Source organism: Gekko japonicus, unplaced genomic scaffold (genome assembly GCF_001447785.1).
Source record: "Gekko japonicus isolate JY-2015 unplaced genomic scaffold, Gekko_japonicus_V1.1 scaffold1053, whole genome shotgun sequence".
In the NCBI taxonomy this organism is placed as follows: Eukaryota; Metazoa; Chordata; class Lepidosauria; order Squamata; family Gekkonidae; genus Gekko; species Gekko japonicus.
This window is the reverse complement of record NW_015177042.1, coordinates 544,822-562,380: the sequence shown is the minus strand read 5'-3', so window position 1 is coordinate 562,380 and position 17,559 is coordinate 544,822. Positions and strand designations below refer to the sequence as shown.

General features: G+C 48.8%; 1 protein-coding gene across 1 annotated transcript in view; it reads left to right on the top strand.

Moving 5' to 3' along the window:
- The window catches only part of LOC107124583, a 117,009-nt gene that overhangs the window by 84,818 nt on the left and 14,632 nt on the right, over positions 1-17,559 (top strand). Inside the window, 3 exon segments of the mRNA XM_015428070.1 lie at positions 8,455-9,223; positions 10,622-10,643; positions 16,290-16,398. Coding sequence (XP_015283556.1) covers positions 8,455-9,223; positions 10,622-10,643; positions 16,290-16,398 — 900 coding nt within the window.

The window sequence follows — 17,559 nt, the reverse complement described above, 5'->3', positions numbered from 1 at the left end:
CCACCCACCCACCCGCACCTGGGGCACACCCTCTGAGGTCTCACTGCCAATTGGGGATACTGGCTGCACATATGGCCTGAGAGCTCAGTTCCTCAAAGTGTTTTTACTAGTTAACAAATAGCCCCCGCCCCCACTTACTAGCAGCTAGGAGAGGAGAAGGGGCAGGGGTGTGTCAGGCCTCCCAAGGGTTAGGGGACAGGGGCAGCTGGGATCAACGGGAGCAGGGGAGACAGTGAACCCCCAGGGAAAGGGCAGATGAGGGAGCAGTGGCCAAAATGTGGAGCAGGTGATTGGCATTGAAAGATCTCTCCCATCATGACCACGTCTGGAATTCCTTTCTGGGCCTCCCTACGACCATCATGGCTGAGAATTAGGCTTCCCAAGTGGGGGGGGGGGAACCCGCAGAAGCCACCAGCGGATCAGGCCGCGGGGGAACCCCACCCCTACGTGTGCGTCACCCGGAAGTGACGACAGGGCCATGGTCATCTGAGGGAAAACTCTATGGTTTTCCCTCGGATGGTCATGGCCCCGCCCCGAGCGTGCCCGGCGTCCTAATGTCACTTCCGGGTGCCGCAGCGATTTTTCAACTTCGCGACCCTACTGAGAATTTATTTTTATTTATATTTTACCAAATTTACAAAATTCAGACCTCGCCTTTCTGAGCCCACAAGGGTCACCACTGTGGCTAAGAAATGAAAGCATACTTAAGAAAATCCCATTTTGAAACAATTTAATCCTCCCCCTCACCAAAAGCATTTCTCGCTTCCGATTTAAAAGCTTATGCCCCCCCCCCCCCCCAATCACTTACTTGTGAGTAAATCTTTTCAGGATCCGGCTGCAAGGCTTTTTCTGCTGTTGCATATCTAAATCCCTTCCGGTTCTCTTTTAGTAATTCAGAAACACCCCCCCCCCGCACACACACACAGACACACAAAGGAAAAGAGCCGTTCCCTCTTAGTTTCTTCCCCCACCGCCTTGCTTGGTCTCTCTAGAAACAGCTCTGTCCCTTTAACCCTTCCAGTGCTGTAGATGAATGAAAGAATGACCACTGGTGGACCTCCTGATGGCACTTGGTATTTTTGGCCATTGTGTGGCAAGGTGTTGGACTGGATGGGCCATTGGCCTGATCCAACATTGGCGTCTCTTATGTTCTTATGTCCTTAATAATGCTTCCTGCCCTTCCCATAAGGACCAGATGGACTGCACTTCAGCCAGGTTGCAGTCAGCGATGCCCTGTTCAGCTCAATGGGGTTGCCCTAGGGAAGTGGTTTTAGGATTGCGTTGAAAATGTGTGCTTCTGTAACATCCTCCCCATTTTTCAAAAAATAAAAAATGCCAACAAGCCTGCTCCCTCTCATTTCCAGGGTACTGTTGTAATTCTGCCCTATTAGATACGGTTGCCATCTCTGATTTAGGAAATTCCTGGAGATTTGACCACCTTCTCTGCTCTCAGAGGCTTTGGTGGATTATTTTCAGGTTTGGAGGGGTCAAACGGTGACTGCAGAAATTAAAAGATGCCTGCTTCTTGGGAGGAAAGCATTTTGGCTGGTCCCCCCCCCCCATGTTAGGGATGCCAGGGTCCAGAACGAGCCGGGAGATCATCTGGAATTAAAACTGATTTCCAGACTACAGAGATCAATTTGTGTTCAGAAAATGGCTGCTTTGGAAGGTGGACTCTGTGTCATTATACCCTACCCTCCGCAGGCTCCAGACCCAAAGTTCCAAGAATTTCAGACCCAGATTTGGCAGCCTTGTGTGCTCGGCCTTCCTTATCGTCCAACTCTCGCAGCCATACATGACTACTGGGAATACCACTGCTTTGACCATGCAGACTTTTGTTGGCAGGGTGATGTCTCTACTTTTTATCATGCTGTTTAGGTTCGCCATCGCTTTCCTCCCAAGGAGCAGGCGTCTTTTAATTTCATGGCTGCTGTCACAGTCTGCGGTGATCTGGGATCCCAGGAACGTGAAGTCTGTCACCCCTTCCACGACTTCCCCTTCTATTTGCCAAGGAGTGATGGGGCCAGATGCCATGAACTTAGTTTTTTTGATGTTGAGCTTCAAGCCCACTTTTGCGCTCTCCTCTTTTATCCTGAGCAAGAGGCTCTTTAGGTCCTCTTCACTTTCTGCCATTAGAGTGGTATCGTCTGCATAGCTGAGGTTGTTGATCTTTTCCCCAGTAATCTTAATTCCCGCTTGTGATTCATCCAGGCCAACATTTCGCATGATGTACTCTGCATATATATTAACTAAGCAAGGTGACAATATACATCCTTGTCGTATTCCTTTTCCTATGCTAAACCAATCAGTTGTTCCATATCCGGTTCTAACTGTTGCTTCTTGACCCTTATACAGGTTTCTCAAGAGACATGTGAGGTGGTCTGGTACTCCCATCTCTTTAAGGACCTGCCATAGTTTGTTGTGACCCACACAGTCAAAGGCTTTAGCATAGTCAATGAAGCAGAAGTAGATGTTTTTCTGGTACTCTCTTGCTTTCTCCATAATCCAGCGAATGTTGGCAATTTGTCAAGAGCTTGGACAGAGCTCTTGCCTAACACTTCAGGTCTACTGAAGAGATACATACCATGGTTAAGGGGTCACCAGTCCCTCTGGTCCTTTTTAGGGCTCCAGTTTACCTTAAGAATTAGCCCCTCGGATAGACTGAACCAATGTAATGAGAGGCTAAGCTTGTAACATCCATAAAGAGCCAAACAGAGACTGTTAACTTTCCTAAAGGACCCAGAAGGATCTGGAATTGGCAAGAGAGCAAGCAAAGGCCTCCATCCCACCCCAGGTGGGAGTGGTGTTGAATTCTGGGAAAGCCCTGTGCCAGAGATCCGTAGGCAGCCAGTGGTTCAGGCAGTTCCATTACCATGAGGCAGATGGACCCGAGAGGTTTGCAGCCAGCTCCATGGACTTTGCAACCAGTAGTTGGAGCGAGAGAGGCATACCAAGAAACAGATCCTGGACCTGGTGATCCTGGAGCAGTTCCTGGCCATCCTGCTCCAGGAAATGCAGTGCTGTGTCAGAGGTTGTGGGCCGGAGACCAGTTCCCAGGCATGAGTCAGGTGGAACAGGTGAGGGGAATTCCTCCATGTACCTTCAATTCAAGCAACAACATCTGCCGTCATCCTAAAGTTTCCCTGAGAGATATTTGGCCAAGTCTTAATCATCTGAATGGGGGATTTAAAACCCTCCTTCAGCACCCTCTTTGACTAGAGAATTTTTTATCCCTCCTGATAACTCACCAGGTCTGCTTCTGGAAGGGTGCAGAGTCTAGGAGTGGGACAGGATCCATTCCTTGGTCTCTTTCCCATTCCATCTCTTACCCCTCACCCTGGCTGCTGTTTCAGATGTGGGCGCCATCTGTGAGGACAGAAGCTACATTCCCTGAGGCGGAAGGAGCTTCCTTGGAGCAAGGGCAGAGGGCGCAGACCCAGGGGGGTGCCCAAGATGTCCTCTCCTGTGGTAAAGACTCATTTTGCCTGTGTACATTAGGGGCACCCCATGAATTTGAAGGGTAGAGAGTTCAGGACAGGAAAATAATTAAATACTACTTCACATAACACACAGCACTCAGTGTCCACTATGAAATTAAAAGATGCCTGCTCCTTGGGAGGAAAGTGATGGCAAACCTAGACAGCATAATAAAAAGTAGAGACATCACCCTGCCAACAAAAGCCCGTATGGTCAAAGCAATGGTATTCCCATGGCTGCAAGAGTTGGACTATAAGGAAGGCCGAGTGCCGAAGAATAGATTCTTTTGAACTATGGTGCTGGAGAAGACTCTTGAGAGTCCCCTGGACTGCAAGGAAATCAAATCAGTCGATCCTAAAAGAAATCAACCCTGACTATTCCCTGGAAGGCCAAATACTGAAGCCGAAATACTTTGGCCACCCAATGAGAAGGGAGAAGACCCTGATGCTGGGTAAGATTGAAGGTCAAAGAAGAAGGAGACGGCAAAGGCTGAGATGGTTAAAATGTTATCGAGGCAATGAACATGAAATTAAGCAAACTCTGGAGCATGACGGAAGAGGGCCTGGCGTGATGTGGTCCATGGGGTCGCGAAGAGTCGGACTCGACTGTGCAACTGAACAACAACAAACTGTGATTCCTCATGAAAGAGATTAGACAAATTCCTCCCATGAATTAAAATTTTCATATCTCACCTTCCTTCCATAAGAAAAGGCAGACAAACCTGGGCAGAGCGATTCATCCTGTTGAATAAAGGGAGCCTCCACCTTCTGGAGCAGCAGAGCTCTGAATACTACTTTCTACTGCCCAATAATAATGGAAAAATTTGGCTTCTGTGGCTGTGCTTATAGGGGAATCTGGCAGGCCTCTGTGGAAAACAGGGTGCTAAAGTAGGGATGGCAAGCTATGGCCCAGCACCACCACCCCCGCGGATCTTTGGGGAGATCCTTGGTATGAAGCTCGGCACTGATATTACCCTAGAGTCTCCAAGAAGTACTGAAGTGGTGTCTGGGTTTAGGGCCAAATGTGTTGGTGACTTATCATGTGAGGTCATTTCCACCACCACCCTCTTTCCCCCCCTCCAGGCCAGACTCAATGGCCCAAGCTGGCAGAAGAACGCCTTTCGGTCTGTCTAGCAGGGATGTTGTAACCTTTGGAGCTCCAGTGTTCTCAGGGCACATTTCAAGTCTCACAGAAGCCTGAAATACGTTGGCAGCATTTATAACCCCTGAGGCTCATGAGTGCTTCTCTTCTGCCTCTCCTAGAATTTAGTAAAAAGTGTGAAAGAATGTGTCGAGTGTACACAGGGCAAATTTTCAGACTCTTGGGAAAGGGGCCATGAAGCAGGGAACAAGCAAACAAATGGAATAGGAAGTAAAAAGAAACACCCTCCTTTCTCTTACCAAAAGGCAGTAGAAAGATGCTGTTGAGTCCTTGTCCTTTTGGAGGTGTGAAAATGGCTGCTTTGCCTCCAGTCCAGGTAGGGGAGATGAGCAGGGGACAGCCTGGGTCCCCCTCCCTTTCTCAAGGGGGCATTTGTTCCTGCCATTTCTACAAGGCAGGAGAGACTCTGAAACCCTTTATGCCATCCTATGCATAGGATGTATGCCAAGCCATACATCCTATATCATCCCAGGCTTAGAATCATAGAATGTTAGAGTTGGAGGGGACCTTGCAGTTCATCTAGTCCAACCCCCTGCACTCTGCAGGAGCATAGCTGAAAGATAGCCCTACAACATACCCAAAAGATGGTCATCCAGCCTCTGCTTGAAAATGTCCAGCGAAGGAGCATCCACCACCTCCCGAGGCAGTCTGTTCCACTGCTCAACCACTCTTACATTTAGGAAGTTGTTAGTGGTTTCTCCTGATATTAAGCTGGTAATGACTCCCTTGTAATTTCCACCCATTAGATCTAGTCTTGCCAAAATAATAACTATGCTTAAAAAAGAAAATCTTCCAGACTGGATAAACATACTATCTGTTAAGGCAGAACCACATATGCTAAGAGATATAGTGTGACAACAGTCTGACTTTAGACCCAAAGAAATGAAACAAAACAAATTTCAAAATCCAACACTATCAATCTGGGACAAATTTAGGGAAAAAACTCACACCAGTTATCTCAAGGTTTTCCTCTTTTTATGGTCAAGCCTGGTACCTGCCAGGCCAATGCAACCAAGAGTATAAAAAATGGAAAGAAGCAGGTCTAACAACACTAGAAGACCTGACATTAAACAGGGAAATAATGAATAAAATTACAATGGAACAAAAAAATGAATTAAACATACCATGGTACCAATATCTCCAAATATCTAGTCTTGCAATCTGGAGCTCCATCTTCTACATGACAGCCCTTCAAATACTTGAAGACTGCAATCATGTCCCCTCTAAGTCTTCTCTTTCCCAGGCTAAACATACCCAACTCTTTCAGCCTTTCCTCATAAGACCTGGATTCCAACCCTCTCACCATCCTAGTTGCCCTCTTCTGGACACAGAACTGGACTTCCTTCCAGTGTGCAATCTCTGCCTGGCATGATCTCTGATGAGGGAATCTGCTTTTTCTTTCAGTGTCCCTTTCCTTTGAGGAGGTGTCAGTTTCTTTCACCATGGAAGAATGGGCCCTGCTGGATCCAGGCCAGAGAACTCTCTACAGGGAAGTCATGCTAGGTAAGGATCCTTATCAAGTGCTAAAGGTGTGAATTTCTACCCATGGGATGATGCATGAACCAAACTATTGAACAGGAACACATCATTTTGAGGCTTTTCTGGCTACTTGCCCGGAGGCAACTGAGGCCAGTGTTGTGGCCATCACGCAAGCCAGAGACAGTGTAATGGCCTGAGGCAAAGGTGGGGATGAGAGAAGAGAAGAAGAGATTGGATTTATACCCCGCCCTTCACTACCCAAAGGTGTCTCAGAGCGGCTTACAAACTCCTTTCCCTTCCCCTCCCCACAACAGACACCCTGTGAGGTAGGTGGGGCTGAGAGAACTCTTGACAGAAACTGCTCTTTTTCAAGAACAGCTGTGCCAGAGTTATGGCTTGCCCAAGGTCATCCAGCCAGGTGCAAGTGGAGGAGTGGGGAATCAAACCCGGTTCTCCCAGATTAGAGTCCGCGCACTTAACCACTACACCAAACTGGTGGAGAGACCCTCAGAAAGACTCTGGAAGGGGCCAGATCCTCATTTCTCTGTTGCTAACATTTACAACACACCCTTCCCCCTGGATGGGATTACAAACATCTACTCTGTCTGTGATCTGGAAATGATTGTGTCAAGAACCCAAGCCTGGGTCCCCCTGGGTCACTAGTCCTTGTATCTGAGCAGCAACCAGGTCATTGGGATCACGAGGAAAGTAAAGCAGAAAGACCCTTTTAAAATATAGAGGCCCCGGTCACACAAAAGGTTTTGGGCCGGGAGAGAGACGGATCGGGGCGCAGCAAATGGGCGCGATCCCACCGCAACATCTGGGAAACATTGCGCACCTGTCCCCGATCCGGACCTTCAGGCCGAAAAACCACATCTAAAATAAACCACCTACAGAGGTGGACTTACCAGCACGGCCGCATCAAGTGCGGCCGTGGGATCGCCGGCGCATCCTTCTGCCGGCGCATCCAAGACCCCTGGCTGAACTGCGCATGCTCACACATGCGCAGTTTGGCAGCCTCCGTCTCTGTCTCGTCACTTTCTCCCCGGTCTGCGTGGTGGCTCATGGGATCTGTATGATCCCGCCGCCGCGTGTCTATTTTGGTGCGGCTTTCAAAAGCCGCACTTTGCCCGCTCTTTTCCCCCTCCGTGTGGCAGGGACCAGAGAGATGTATAGACAATGTAAAAACAAGACATCGCTACTGTTGTGTTCCAACGGAGACCATGCACGTGGTCGAACAGAGCACGCGGTCTCCCGAACAACCAGAGCTTAGCTCCCAGAAACAATAGGCACAGAGGATCCTAGGAGCAGCCTATTGGCTACTCCGGATCCTCAGGGAAACCTATCTAATGGAGGTTAATGTAAATAAGCCAATCACGGGTGTATGGGTGTGTGTAGTTGTGGTTGTGTGTGTGCCTTTAAGCAGCCTTCAGGCTTGCCCTTGTAACCCAAGTTCTTGGAATCACGAAGTAAAGTATGAGCTGAAATCACTCAACGATGCGTCAGTCTCAGTACTTTATAGCTACACAGCACAGTTTCTACAGCTCAGCCACAGAACAACAAGAAAAGCTAACTGTTCTGTCTAATACATGAAATACCTGGTGTTAGATGGTACCTCTCGTTGCAGCATAAATATACCAGCAGTAGCCTCAGTAGCCTGAGTTACTCTACATAAAACTTCATCATGATGAAGCAAGAAACACCAAACCACACTAGCATGGCATAAGCATAAAGTTCCCATGGCTTCCCTCTGGTCTAGACAAGATTGACATTATATTCTCTCCCTCTTCTAGGGTCAGGTGGTCCGAATGACCCAATCAAGGGTCCTCCCTGATGGAATTTTCCAGAAGCTCTCAGCGCCCTCCCAATCCCCCCCCCCACCTCCTGGTTACAGAACTGGTTACAGGTTCTCATGATTAACCATTTACCACATTCTTGAGTCTAGCCTTGAAAAATATAAGAAAATATGAACATAAGAGAAGCCAATGTTGTATCAGGCCAATGGCCCATCTAGTCCAACACTCTGTCACACAGTGGCCAAAAATACCAGGTGCCATCAGGAGGTCCAGCAGTGGGGCCAAGACACTAGAAGCCCTCCCACTGTTGCCTCCCCAAGCACCAAGAATACAGTGCATCACTTGCTCCAGCCTGAGAGTTCCTATCTATACCTTGTGGCTAATAGCCACTGATGGACTTCAGCTCCATATGCTTATCTAATTTCCTCTTGAAGCTGTCCATGCTTGTAGACACCACCACCTCCTGTGGCAGTGAATTCCATGTGTTAATCACTCTTTGGGTGAAGAAGTACTTCCTTTTATCTGTTCTAACTCGACTCACAAAGGGGAGAAACCTTTTGAATGTTCTGAGTGTGGAAAGAGATTTATTCAGAGTGGTGATCTTAAAAATCATCAGAGAACCCACACAGAGGAGAAACCTTTTGAATGTTCAGAGTGTGGAAAGGGATTCATTCAGAGTGGCAGTCTTCAACTGCACCAAAGAACTCAAATAGTGGAGAAACCTTTTGAATGTTCAGAGTGTGGAAAGGGATTCATTCAGAGTGGCAGTCTTCAACTGCACCAAAGAACTCAAATAGTGGAGAAACCTTTTGAATGTTCAGAGTGTGGAAAGGGATTCATTCAGAGTGGCAGTCTTCAACTGCACCAAAGAACTCAAATAGTGGAGAAACCTTTTGAATGTTCAGAGTGTGGAAAGAGATTCAGGTTGAGTGGCCGTCTTCAACAACATCAAAGAACTCACACAGGGGAGAAACCTTTTGAATGTTCAGAGTGTGGAAAGAGATTCAGGTTGAGTGGCCATCTTCAACAACATCAAAGAACTCACACAGGGGAGAAACCTTTTGAATGTTTAGAATGTCGAAAGAGATTCAGTTGGAGTGACAAGCTTCAACTACACCAAAGAACCCACACAGGGGAGAAACCTTCTGATTGTTCAGAGTGTGGAAAGAGCTTCAGTCAGCATCGCCATCTTTGACAGCATCTAAGAACACACACAGGGGAGAAACCTTTTGAATGCTCAGAGTGTGAAGAGATTCAGTCAGCATCTCTGTCTTCAATAGCATCTAAGAACCCACAGAAGGAGAAAGCATGTAACTGCTTAGCCCGTTAAGACAACTTTTATCTTATTTCATATCTAAAAGACAACCACAGACCATATAAAACACTGAATCTATATAAACTCTTGAGAAAAGCTTGAATCTAGACAGAAATCTTAACCTAACCAGGAAAAAAAATGTTACAAATGCTCAGACTGTGGAAGGAGCTTTCGGCATGTTTGAAGCCCTCAAGAACATCCCACCTTCCCACATGGTATTAAGAGGATACTATACTTTTTTTCTCCAGGCAGTTGGCAACCTTAGATTTAGAGTTTTTTATGAATCAGAAAACAACTCAGCTAAGGAAGGATCATTGCTCATTAAAAAGAATATTATTTGTATCAGGTAAATCAGACTTCGAGTTTTCAGTACTTTGTAGAAGATTTTGTGAGTCAGACTTCATTAAATGTGTCAAAGATTAGTGTGGCGTGTCTTTTTAAATTGTGTTTAAAGTTCTCAAAAATTTCTCTTCCAAACACTTGCGACTCACATCTTGGCCCATGACTGACCTTCATGAATGCACCCAACCCAGTTTGCCCCCATTCATGATGTGGGCCTGTTACGTTCAAGAGCCAGAGTGTTGGGTTATGAATTGGTGGATCTGGGTTCAAATCCACACAGTAGGCCTGGGAGCTCTTTGGATGCCCTTTAGGCCATCACATTTTCAGGCTAACAGATCTTACTTACTTTCTTTCCTTTTCAGAGCTCCTATGTTCAGGTGATCTTGAGCAATGACTAAAAGAATAATATGTTATTTACTAAAGGAAAATATATTAGACAGAAATTTGGCGACCAAATAGGTTGTGTTCTGGTTTCTGGGGTGAGATAGCAGACGCTGAAGGCTGTGCTCATCTTTCAGAGCTTCTGTTTTATTTTATTTTTATCCTATTCCCCTTTGAGCTCCTGTTGGGGGCGTAACATTTTTTTCTTTGCTTCCTTTCTCTGCTGTTCTGTTTTATCTTTACATTTACTGAGGCGTTGAAGATTTTTATCTTATGTGCATTTTTTAAAGCCTTGGCTGCCTTTCCTAGCCTGCTGGGGGCAACAGCTCCCTTTTCCTGTTTCCCTCCCTTGCTGGTTTACCTCTTTTAATCCCTATTCATATTTCTATTTTCCCAGGTTTTTTTCATTTTTATTGCGTTTCTGTTCTATTCCATTCAGTTAACTGATTATAGTGAATCTTAAAGGATTTTAGCTTCCATTCCAATAATGGGGAGAGTTCCGGTTTGTGGCACGTGACAGCAAACTCAAAGTGGTGCCCTGCTTTTGGGGCTTCTGTTTTCCTTTATTTCTTTCCTTCCTCTCTTAAGCCCCTGGGGGGGTTATATTTTCTTTGTTTTGCTTCTCTGCTATTCTCTGTTTGAAGTTTTTGTCTTGTTTTTGTCTTTTTAGCCTTGGCTAGCCATGAGGACTTGTGGGATGCATCTCTTTCCTCCTCCCCCACGACTTCATTTTTCTCTTTATTTATTTTATTATTTATTATTTGGACTTGTATCCTGCCCTCCCCGAAGGCTCAGGGCGGCTAACAGAGGCTAACTGAAAGACCTCATAGCACCTCCTCTTTTCATGCTTCCTTCTCTCCTTTCCATGCTGACAAAGTTAGAGTCCAGTGGCACCTTTAAGACCAAGAGAATTTTATTCTAGGTAATAAGCTTTTGTGTGCATGCTCACTTCTGAAGTGTGTGTGAACACTTAAGCTTATGGCAGAATAAAACTTTGTCGGTCCTCAAGGTGCCACTGGATTCAAACTTGTTGCACTGTACATTGGTCTTCCCACAAAATGAATTCAGAAACTCTCGTTGGGACAGAATGCTGCGGCTCAGCTATTCCCATGAGCTAGACCAGGGGTGGCCAAACTTGCTCAACATAAGAGCCGCATTGAATAAACGTCAGATGTTTGAGAGCCGCAAGGCATGAACAGATATTACAAACATGTTTTTATTTTAAAAATATGCAGATTTGCTTTTTATTAACATTAAATGAGACTGCAAAAAATAAAAGCAAAAGGGGTAAAAACAGATATTGATGGTGATATTTATTTGTCCAATGATATTCATTTGTTTGCTAATGATCGCCCCGGTCACACGAGAGGTTTTGGGCCAGGAGAGGGCCGGATCGGGGCCGCAGCAAACGGGCGCGATCCCACCGCAACATCTGGGAAGCGTTGCGCACCCGTTCCCAATCCGGCCCTTCCGCCGAAAACCCCGCAGCAAAAATGAACCACCTACTGAGGTGGTTCATCCGGGAAGTCCGCATCAAGGCCGGCCGTGGGATCGCCAGCGTATCCGTCCACTGGCGCATCCCCGGCTCCTGGCCGAACTGTGCATGCTCACACATGCACAGTTCGGCAGCCTCCCCCTCCCGACCGTGTCTTCCTCCCCGGCATCTGATCGTGCCGGGGAGCAACGGCACCGCAGCTCAGGGGATACATGGGATCCCGCCGCGGCATCTCTATTTTGGTGCGGCTCTAATTAGCCACACTTTGGCCGGTGTTTTTCCTGCCGTGTGGCAGTGAGGGTGGAAAGAAAGAAGGAAAGAGGTGGAGAGAAAGAGAGAGAGAAACAAAGAAAGCAAATGGAAGGAAGGCAGGAAGGAAAAGCATGGCTCCCTTTCGTTTCTCCAGCCGCCCTGCCAGGAGCTGCACAATATGTGTGAAAGAGCCACAGTTTGGCCACCCCTGAGCTTGATGGAGCATGCATATGATTGCCATTCTACAGTCACTCCACTGGCTGCCCATCAGTTACTGGGCTCGATTGAAGATATTGGTTATTACATAGAATGCCCTTCATGGCGTTTGACCCCCCTATGCACCGCCAGAACAGCTTTGCTTATCTGAACAAGGTCTTCTGCAGGTTCTCATGGTTTCCGCTCCTGAGACCTGCATTTGCCCTGCAAGTGGGCAAAATCAGCAACCACCCAAACACTTGTTGTCTCTGTTGTGCCCCCCTACCTTCTGGAGTGGCTTGCCTGAGAAGGACAGGAAACTGTAAAACTGACTAATTCAAGTGAGCTTTTATACCCAGGCAAGAGAATTGCACTGTACGAAATGACTCACAAAGTTACTTGGGAGAAATTATTGGGGACTGTTGTCTATGCTACTGTGTTTAGGTTAGTGAAACTAGGATCCTATGATGTAACTTTTGTTTAACGTGTCATGTTAAGGCTTATGCTTTGCTTCAGCTCCGTTTTTAGATTTCTGATTGGTTCTGCAACCTTAATCCTATTGTGTTGTTTATTGAGTGCCCGATCTTGGTTGTATTGACTCACTCGGTGTAATCTGCTTTGAGTCCAAGTGAGAATGAGGGACTATAAATGACATAAATAAATGACATCTGGCTGAGGCTCCTCACCTCGCCAAACCCCACCCTTCCCAATGCTCAACACCCAAATCTCCAGGAATTTCCGAACCTGGAACTGGTAAATCTGGCAAGGCCTGGCTCCCATGAGTCCTCCCTCAAAGGGCACAAAACATCCCTGGAAAGGACTCTGCCCCCTCCCTGTGCGTTTTACTGACAGAAACCAAGCATGGAATGCTGTGCTTGCCTAGCAACAGCCACTCTGGGAATCTGTTTCTTAAAGTTACAGGTGGTCCTTTTATTATTTTGTTTAAAAACACCCAAAAACCATTGTTTCTTTCTTAACGAATTTCACATTTTAGAAGAAGAAGGGATTGGATTTATACCTCACCCTTCACTTGGAGTCTCAGAGAGGCTTGCAAACTCCTTTCCATTCCCCTCCCTGCAACAGACACCCTGTGAGGTAGCTGGGGCTGAGAGAGCTCTGACAGAAACTGCTCTTTCAAGGACAGCTCTGACAGAACTACGGCTGGCCCAAGGTCATCCAGCAGCTGCAAATGGAGGAGTGGGGAATCAAACTCATTTATCCCAGATTAGAGTCCGCACACTTAACCACTACACCAAACTGGCTCTCACTGGCAAACTGGCAATCCTGGGGCATTTCTCACGTTTGTGGAAAGATTTGTTTTGCCCACTCACAGGAGAGTGGGAGCCTTCCTGACCTCTTCAGGCAGGCCATTCCGTGAGGTGGAGTTTGCAACAGAGAATGCATGTGTATGGTCAGCGGTTGATTCTGCCCATCTGCAGGGTGGTGGCCCCTAGAGGAGGCTCTTGCTCAGATGAACGAAGTTGTCGTGGGGTGTGTTGCCAAAGAGGCAAACAGTTCTTTCACCCCTAGGGATTTCAGAAGCAATCAGCATGCCAGGGGTGGAAGGAAAACAGTTCTATTCTTCATAAATGACCAGCATAAACGGAGAATAATAAAGAGTTATACCCACGACTCTTTCCGCTGCAGGAGCCCCGATAATATCAGCGAGAAGACTCCTGGGTGTCAGCCAAAGTGCTCAGTGCCATTCTGTGGTCTAGCCTTCAGCTGCTGGAGTCTACTCCAAGGTTGAGAGAATAAGGCATCCCCCCACATTCTAGCACCAGGTTTGTATTTCCCTCTCCCCAAAGAATATCTCTTCAGATAAAATCATGGCGCCGTTAACCCCTTCCAGCCTGGCGCTGTCACGGAGTGCTCTAGGCACAGAGGGAGAAGCTTGTGGTTCACCACTCTCTCCTCAGATTACAATTGCCTTCTGTGATGTGTCACTACGTGGGGGAGCATAGGGGGAGAGGCAGCCCCACAGACAGTACCTTGCGGTGTCAACACAGCCTCCACCTTGGGCAAGAATTGGTTGTCTCCATACCACTCAGTCTTCCCAGCGCACCAGGCAGAGCAGATTCCGGTCATCCACACGTATGAAGTGCTGGCAACCGGTGTTCCCTCTAAGCTGAGTTAGTGTGAGCTAGCTCACAGTTTTTTTAGCCTCCAGCTCGCACATGTTTGTCTTGGCTCAGGAAGGGATGGCTCCAGAGCAAACTAATTTATGCAGCAGCCAAATCACTCACCACTTTAATGCCCACAAAGTAGAATTTTTGCTCACGAGACTCCACGGCTGGCAACACTCGTCCTCCCTGGCCTGGACCCTGGAGGCTTGCCTCCCATGACTAAATAATTCCCACCATGTTGGCCAACTGGAAGACTGGCCAGATGCCATCAGGTTGGCATCTGGCTTTGCGTTCAGGTCACCTGAGGTCATCATCCTGCTCCATCTCCCACCCTTGACAAAGTCTGCCAACCAGGCCTGGCCGGCAGTGTGTGTCCTTTTGATGCTGGCAGGTTTTGAGAAGCCATGACTGATGGAGCATGTCAGCTCACTCTGCTATTGCTTCAAAGGGTTTGCATTGGCATTGATGACTCAGGAGGACCCCCTACGAAGAACAAAAGCAGAAGAGGAGATTGGATTTATACCCTGCCCTTCACTACCCAAAGGAGTCTCAGAGTGGTTTATAAACTCCTTTCCCTTCCCCTCCCCACAGCAGACACCCTGTGAGGTAGGTGGGGCTGAGAGAGCTCTTTTGAGAACTGCTCTGAGAGAAATGTGACTGACCCAAGGTCACACCAGCAGCTGCACGTGGAGGACTGGGGAATCAAACCTGGTTCTCCCAGATTAGAGTCCGTGCTCCTAACCACAACACCAAACAGGCAGGCCAGATCTGCACAGACCTCTTCAAGCACTTTCCTTCCAACTTTTCTCTTGCTGGTGGTATGGACGTGCGGAAAACAGAAAGCCAGTGCATTTGAACCGCTAAGCGCATGAAATGTGAAATAAGCTGATCCGTGTTACAGGGTAAGTAAAGATACAGGAGCCCTGACTTCTTTTGCATCTCGTTACCTCTTGTGAGCCCCATCAGGGAAAACAACTGTGAGAGGGAGACTAAGGTAGATTGGGGGGAGGGGTTGAATATGTACACCCAAATAAATTTGGGGGCAAGTTTAAGAACTGAAGGAGTAGGACTAGAATGTTAAAACAGCCCCAAAGCTTAGCTTGCTCCTGGCCACTGGTGGCCCCCTGGGGCAATAGCCCCCGCCCAGGAATTTTCCCAGTAAGCTGAAGGGCCAGTCTACTCTTGGATAAAAGCCAGGTGTTGTCCGAAGTGAGGTTTTAAGGAAGAGAGAGAGATGGCACTATGTGGGGTACATGGGAGGAGCCATGGCTCAGTGGTAGAGCCTCGACTTATCAGACAGAAGGTCCCAGGTTCCATCCCTGGCATCTCCAGTCGAAAGGACCAGGCTGTAGGTGATGTTAAAGCCTCTGCTTTAAGACTGTGGAGAGCCGTTGCCACCCAGAGTTGACAAGACTGACCTTGACGGACCAAGGATCTGATTCAGTATTCGACAGCTTCATGTGTTATGTACCTAGGACTTAAGGAGAAAGAGTTCCCAGAATGGGAAGGGTGGAGCCATTCAAGGGTATGGGGCACTTTGGGGCATTCGTATTTTCTCTTGTTTCCTGGTTTCGAGAACTGCGATGCACTGGTTTGATTATTGTTTGGGTTTTTTTAAAGGAAGTAGCCTCCATTTTCGCTAAGTCATCTTGACCTACACAATAAGAAGAGGAATTCTGCAGGAGCAGCCAAAGCACGGAGACCGGATGTGCTGTGTGAGGGCACCTGAGCGCTGAAAGGCCTTATTGCGGTGTGCGTGTGCCTCTGTGGACAACTGCCCAGACTCCAAAGCCACTTCCTGAGTGACAGACTCCAGACTCCAAAGCCAGGAGCAAAGTTTCTTCAAAGAAAGAGAGGAGGAAACAACAGGCCCCGACCCATCGCTGGTGTCACAAAGAACCGAAGTCCCAAAAAGGAGAATTCACACCCAGAGGGGCCTGGGTGAGGGTGTCGCCTGCCTGTAACAACTAGTGCTGAGCAGGGTGGGCTTCTGAACAGGATGTCTTTTGCCCAAGCTTGGCAACGGTTTACATACTGTCATATGGGAGCTGTCTATCTAACCGAGTCCGGCTGAACGGCAAGCAAATGTAAACGAGGCAAAGGGGAGCAAGAAAAAAAGAGGGGGCGGGACCGCTTTGCCTTGCGTCTTCCTGAGTGACAGGCTCCCCAGCCTATCCCCGAGCCAACCCGGGGTCTTGAAATAACCTCCTCTGGCCGCGTACAATTGGACAGCGCCATAAACGGGCTCGGCTGCCCCTCTCGGCAAACAGGACTGTGGGAGAAACCGAGAAGGGAGCATGGAGACGGGTCTCCCCGAGCCAGAAGAGGGGGAAAGCGGACAGGAGAGCAGAGGGTAGGATCGTGGAGGGGAAGCTGGGGGTAGGGAGGGGAGGGGGGGGGGTTCCTGCGGGGCGTGCTGGAGGCGCAGCCGCGGGATCGCAGGGCCGGCGGGCAGGAGAGACGTCAAGGTGCTGTCAAGGAAGAGGACGCAGCCCCGTGTCGGGCCGCCGGGAGGGGGAAGTGGAGCCAGGCAGGCCCGCGGGCGAACAGGGCGCTGGGAGGGGAAGCGCAAAGAGGTCTGGGAAATGAACGGGATCTGGTGGGGTGCGGGGTGGGGTGGGGGGGAATGCTGCTGTCAGATGGGAGCCCCTCTGCGGAGAAGGGAAGGTGCAGCTCGGTTGGGACCGGCACTGATTTGGGCTCAAGAAGCACTGCGGGAGAGGGGGAAGGTATTCGTCTCCCATGGGGGGTGAGGGGGTGGGGGGTGGACGTTATATCCCGAAAGTGAAGTTGCTGTGGGTGCCGGGGTTACTCGGGGCAGTGTTTGCAAAGGGGGAATTGCGCGGATGTTGGACTGCTTACGTGGATGTTGGGTGGAGCCTGGCCCCAGCCCAGCCGCAGACGGACAACTGGCATTTGGGGACAGGGGTGGGGAAAGAAGAAGACAAGGCGAAGAGCTGGGGGGAGGCTTGGGATCTGCCCTGAGAGGGAACGCAGGAGGGCTTTTTCCCCTCTTGGGAAAGGGGAGTGCCAGCAGACTCCCCCCCCCCTTGGACGATCTTACCTTGCAGGGTCGTCGTGAAGATACAAGACAACAAAGAGCTTCTTGGTAAAAGGGGGGGATACAAATGTGGTAACTATACTGCTCACCAGGGCTTTTTTTGTAGAAAAAAGCCCAGCAGGAACTCATTAGCATAATAGGCCACACCCAACAGCAGAAGCTCATTAGCATATTAGGCCACACCCTGACAGTGCAGCTCATTAGCATATTACACCACACCCCATGACTTCCCTTGGCTTACCTGGGCGCCCCGTGACTGTGGGGCGCCCGGGCAATCCGGCCCTTGGACAGGTCGGGGAAGGCATGGGGAGGCATCGAAATGCCTCCCCCATCCTTCCAGGGGCCCCCCTGGCCCGCCCGCCTCGGAGTCACTGTGGTGTTCTCCAGGCCTTCCCTCTGTAGCCACGCGTGCAGAGGTTTTGGCTGTAGTGGGTGTGGGCCAACTCTGAAGCCAGCCGGAACTCGTTCCTGTGCATTCC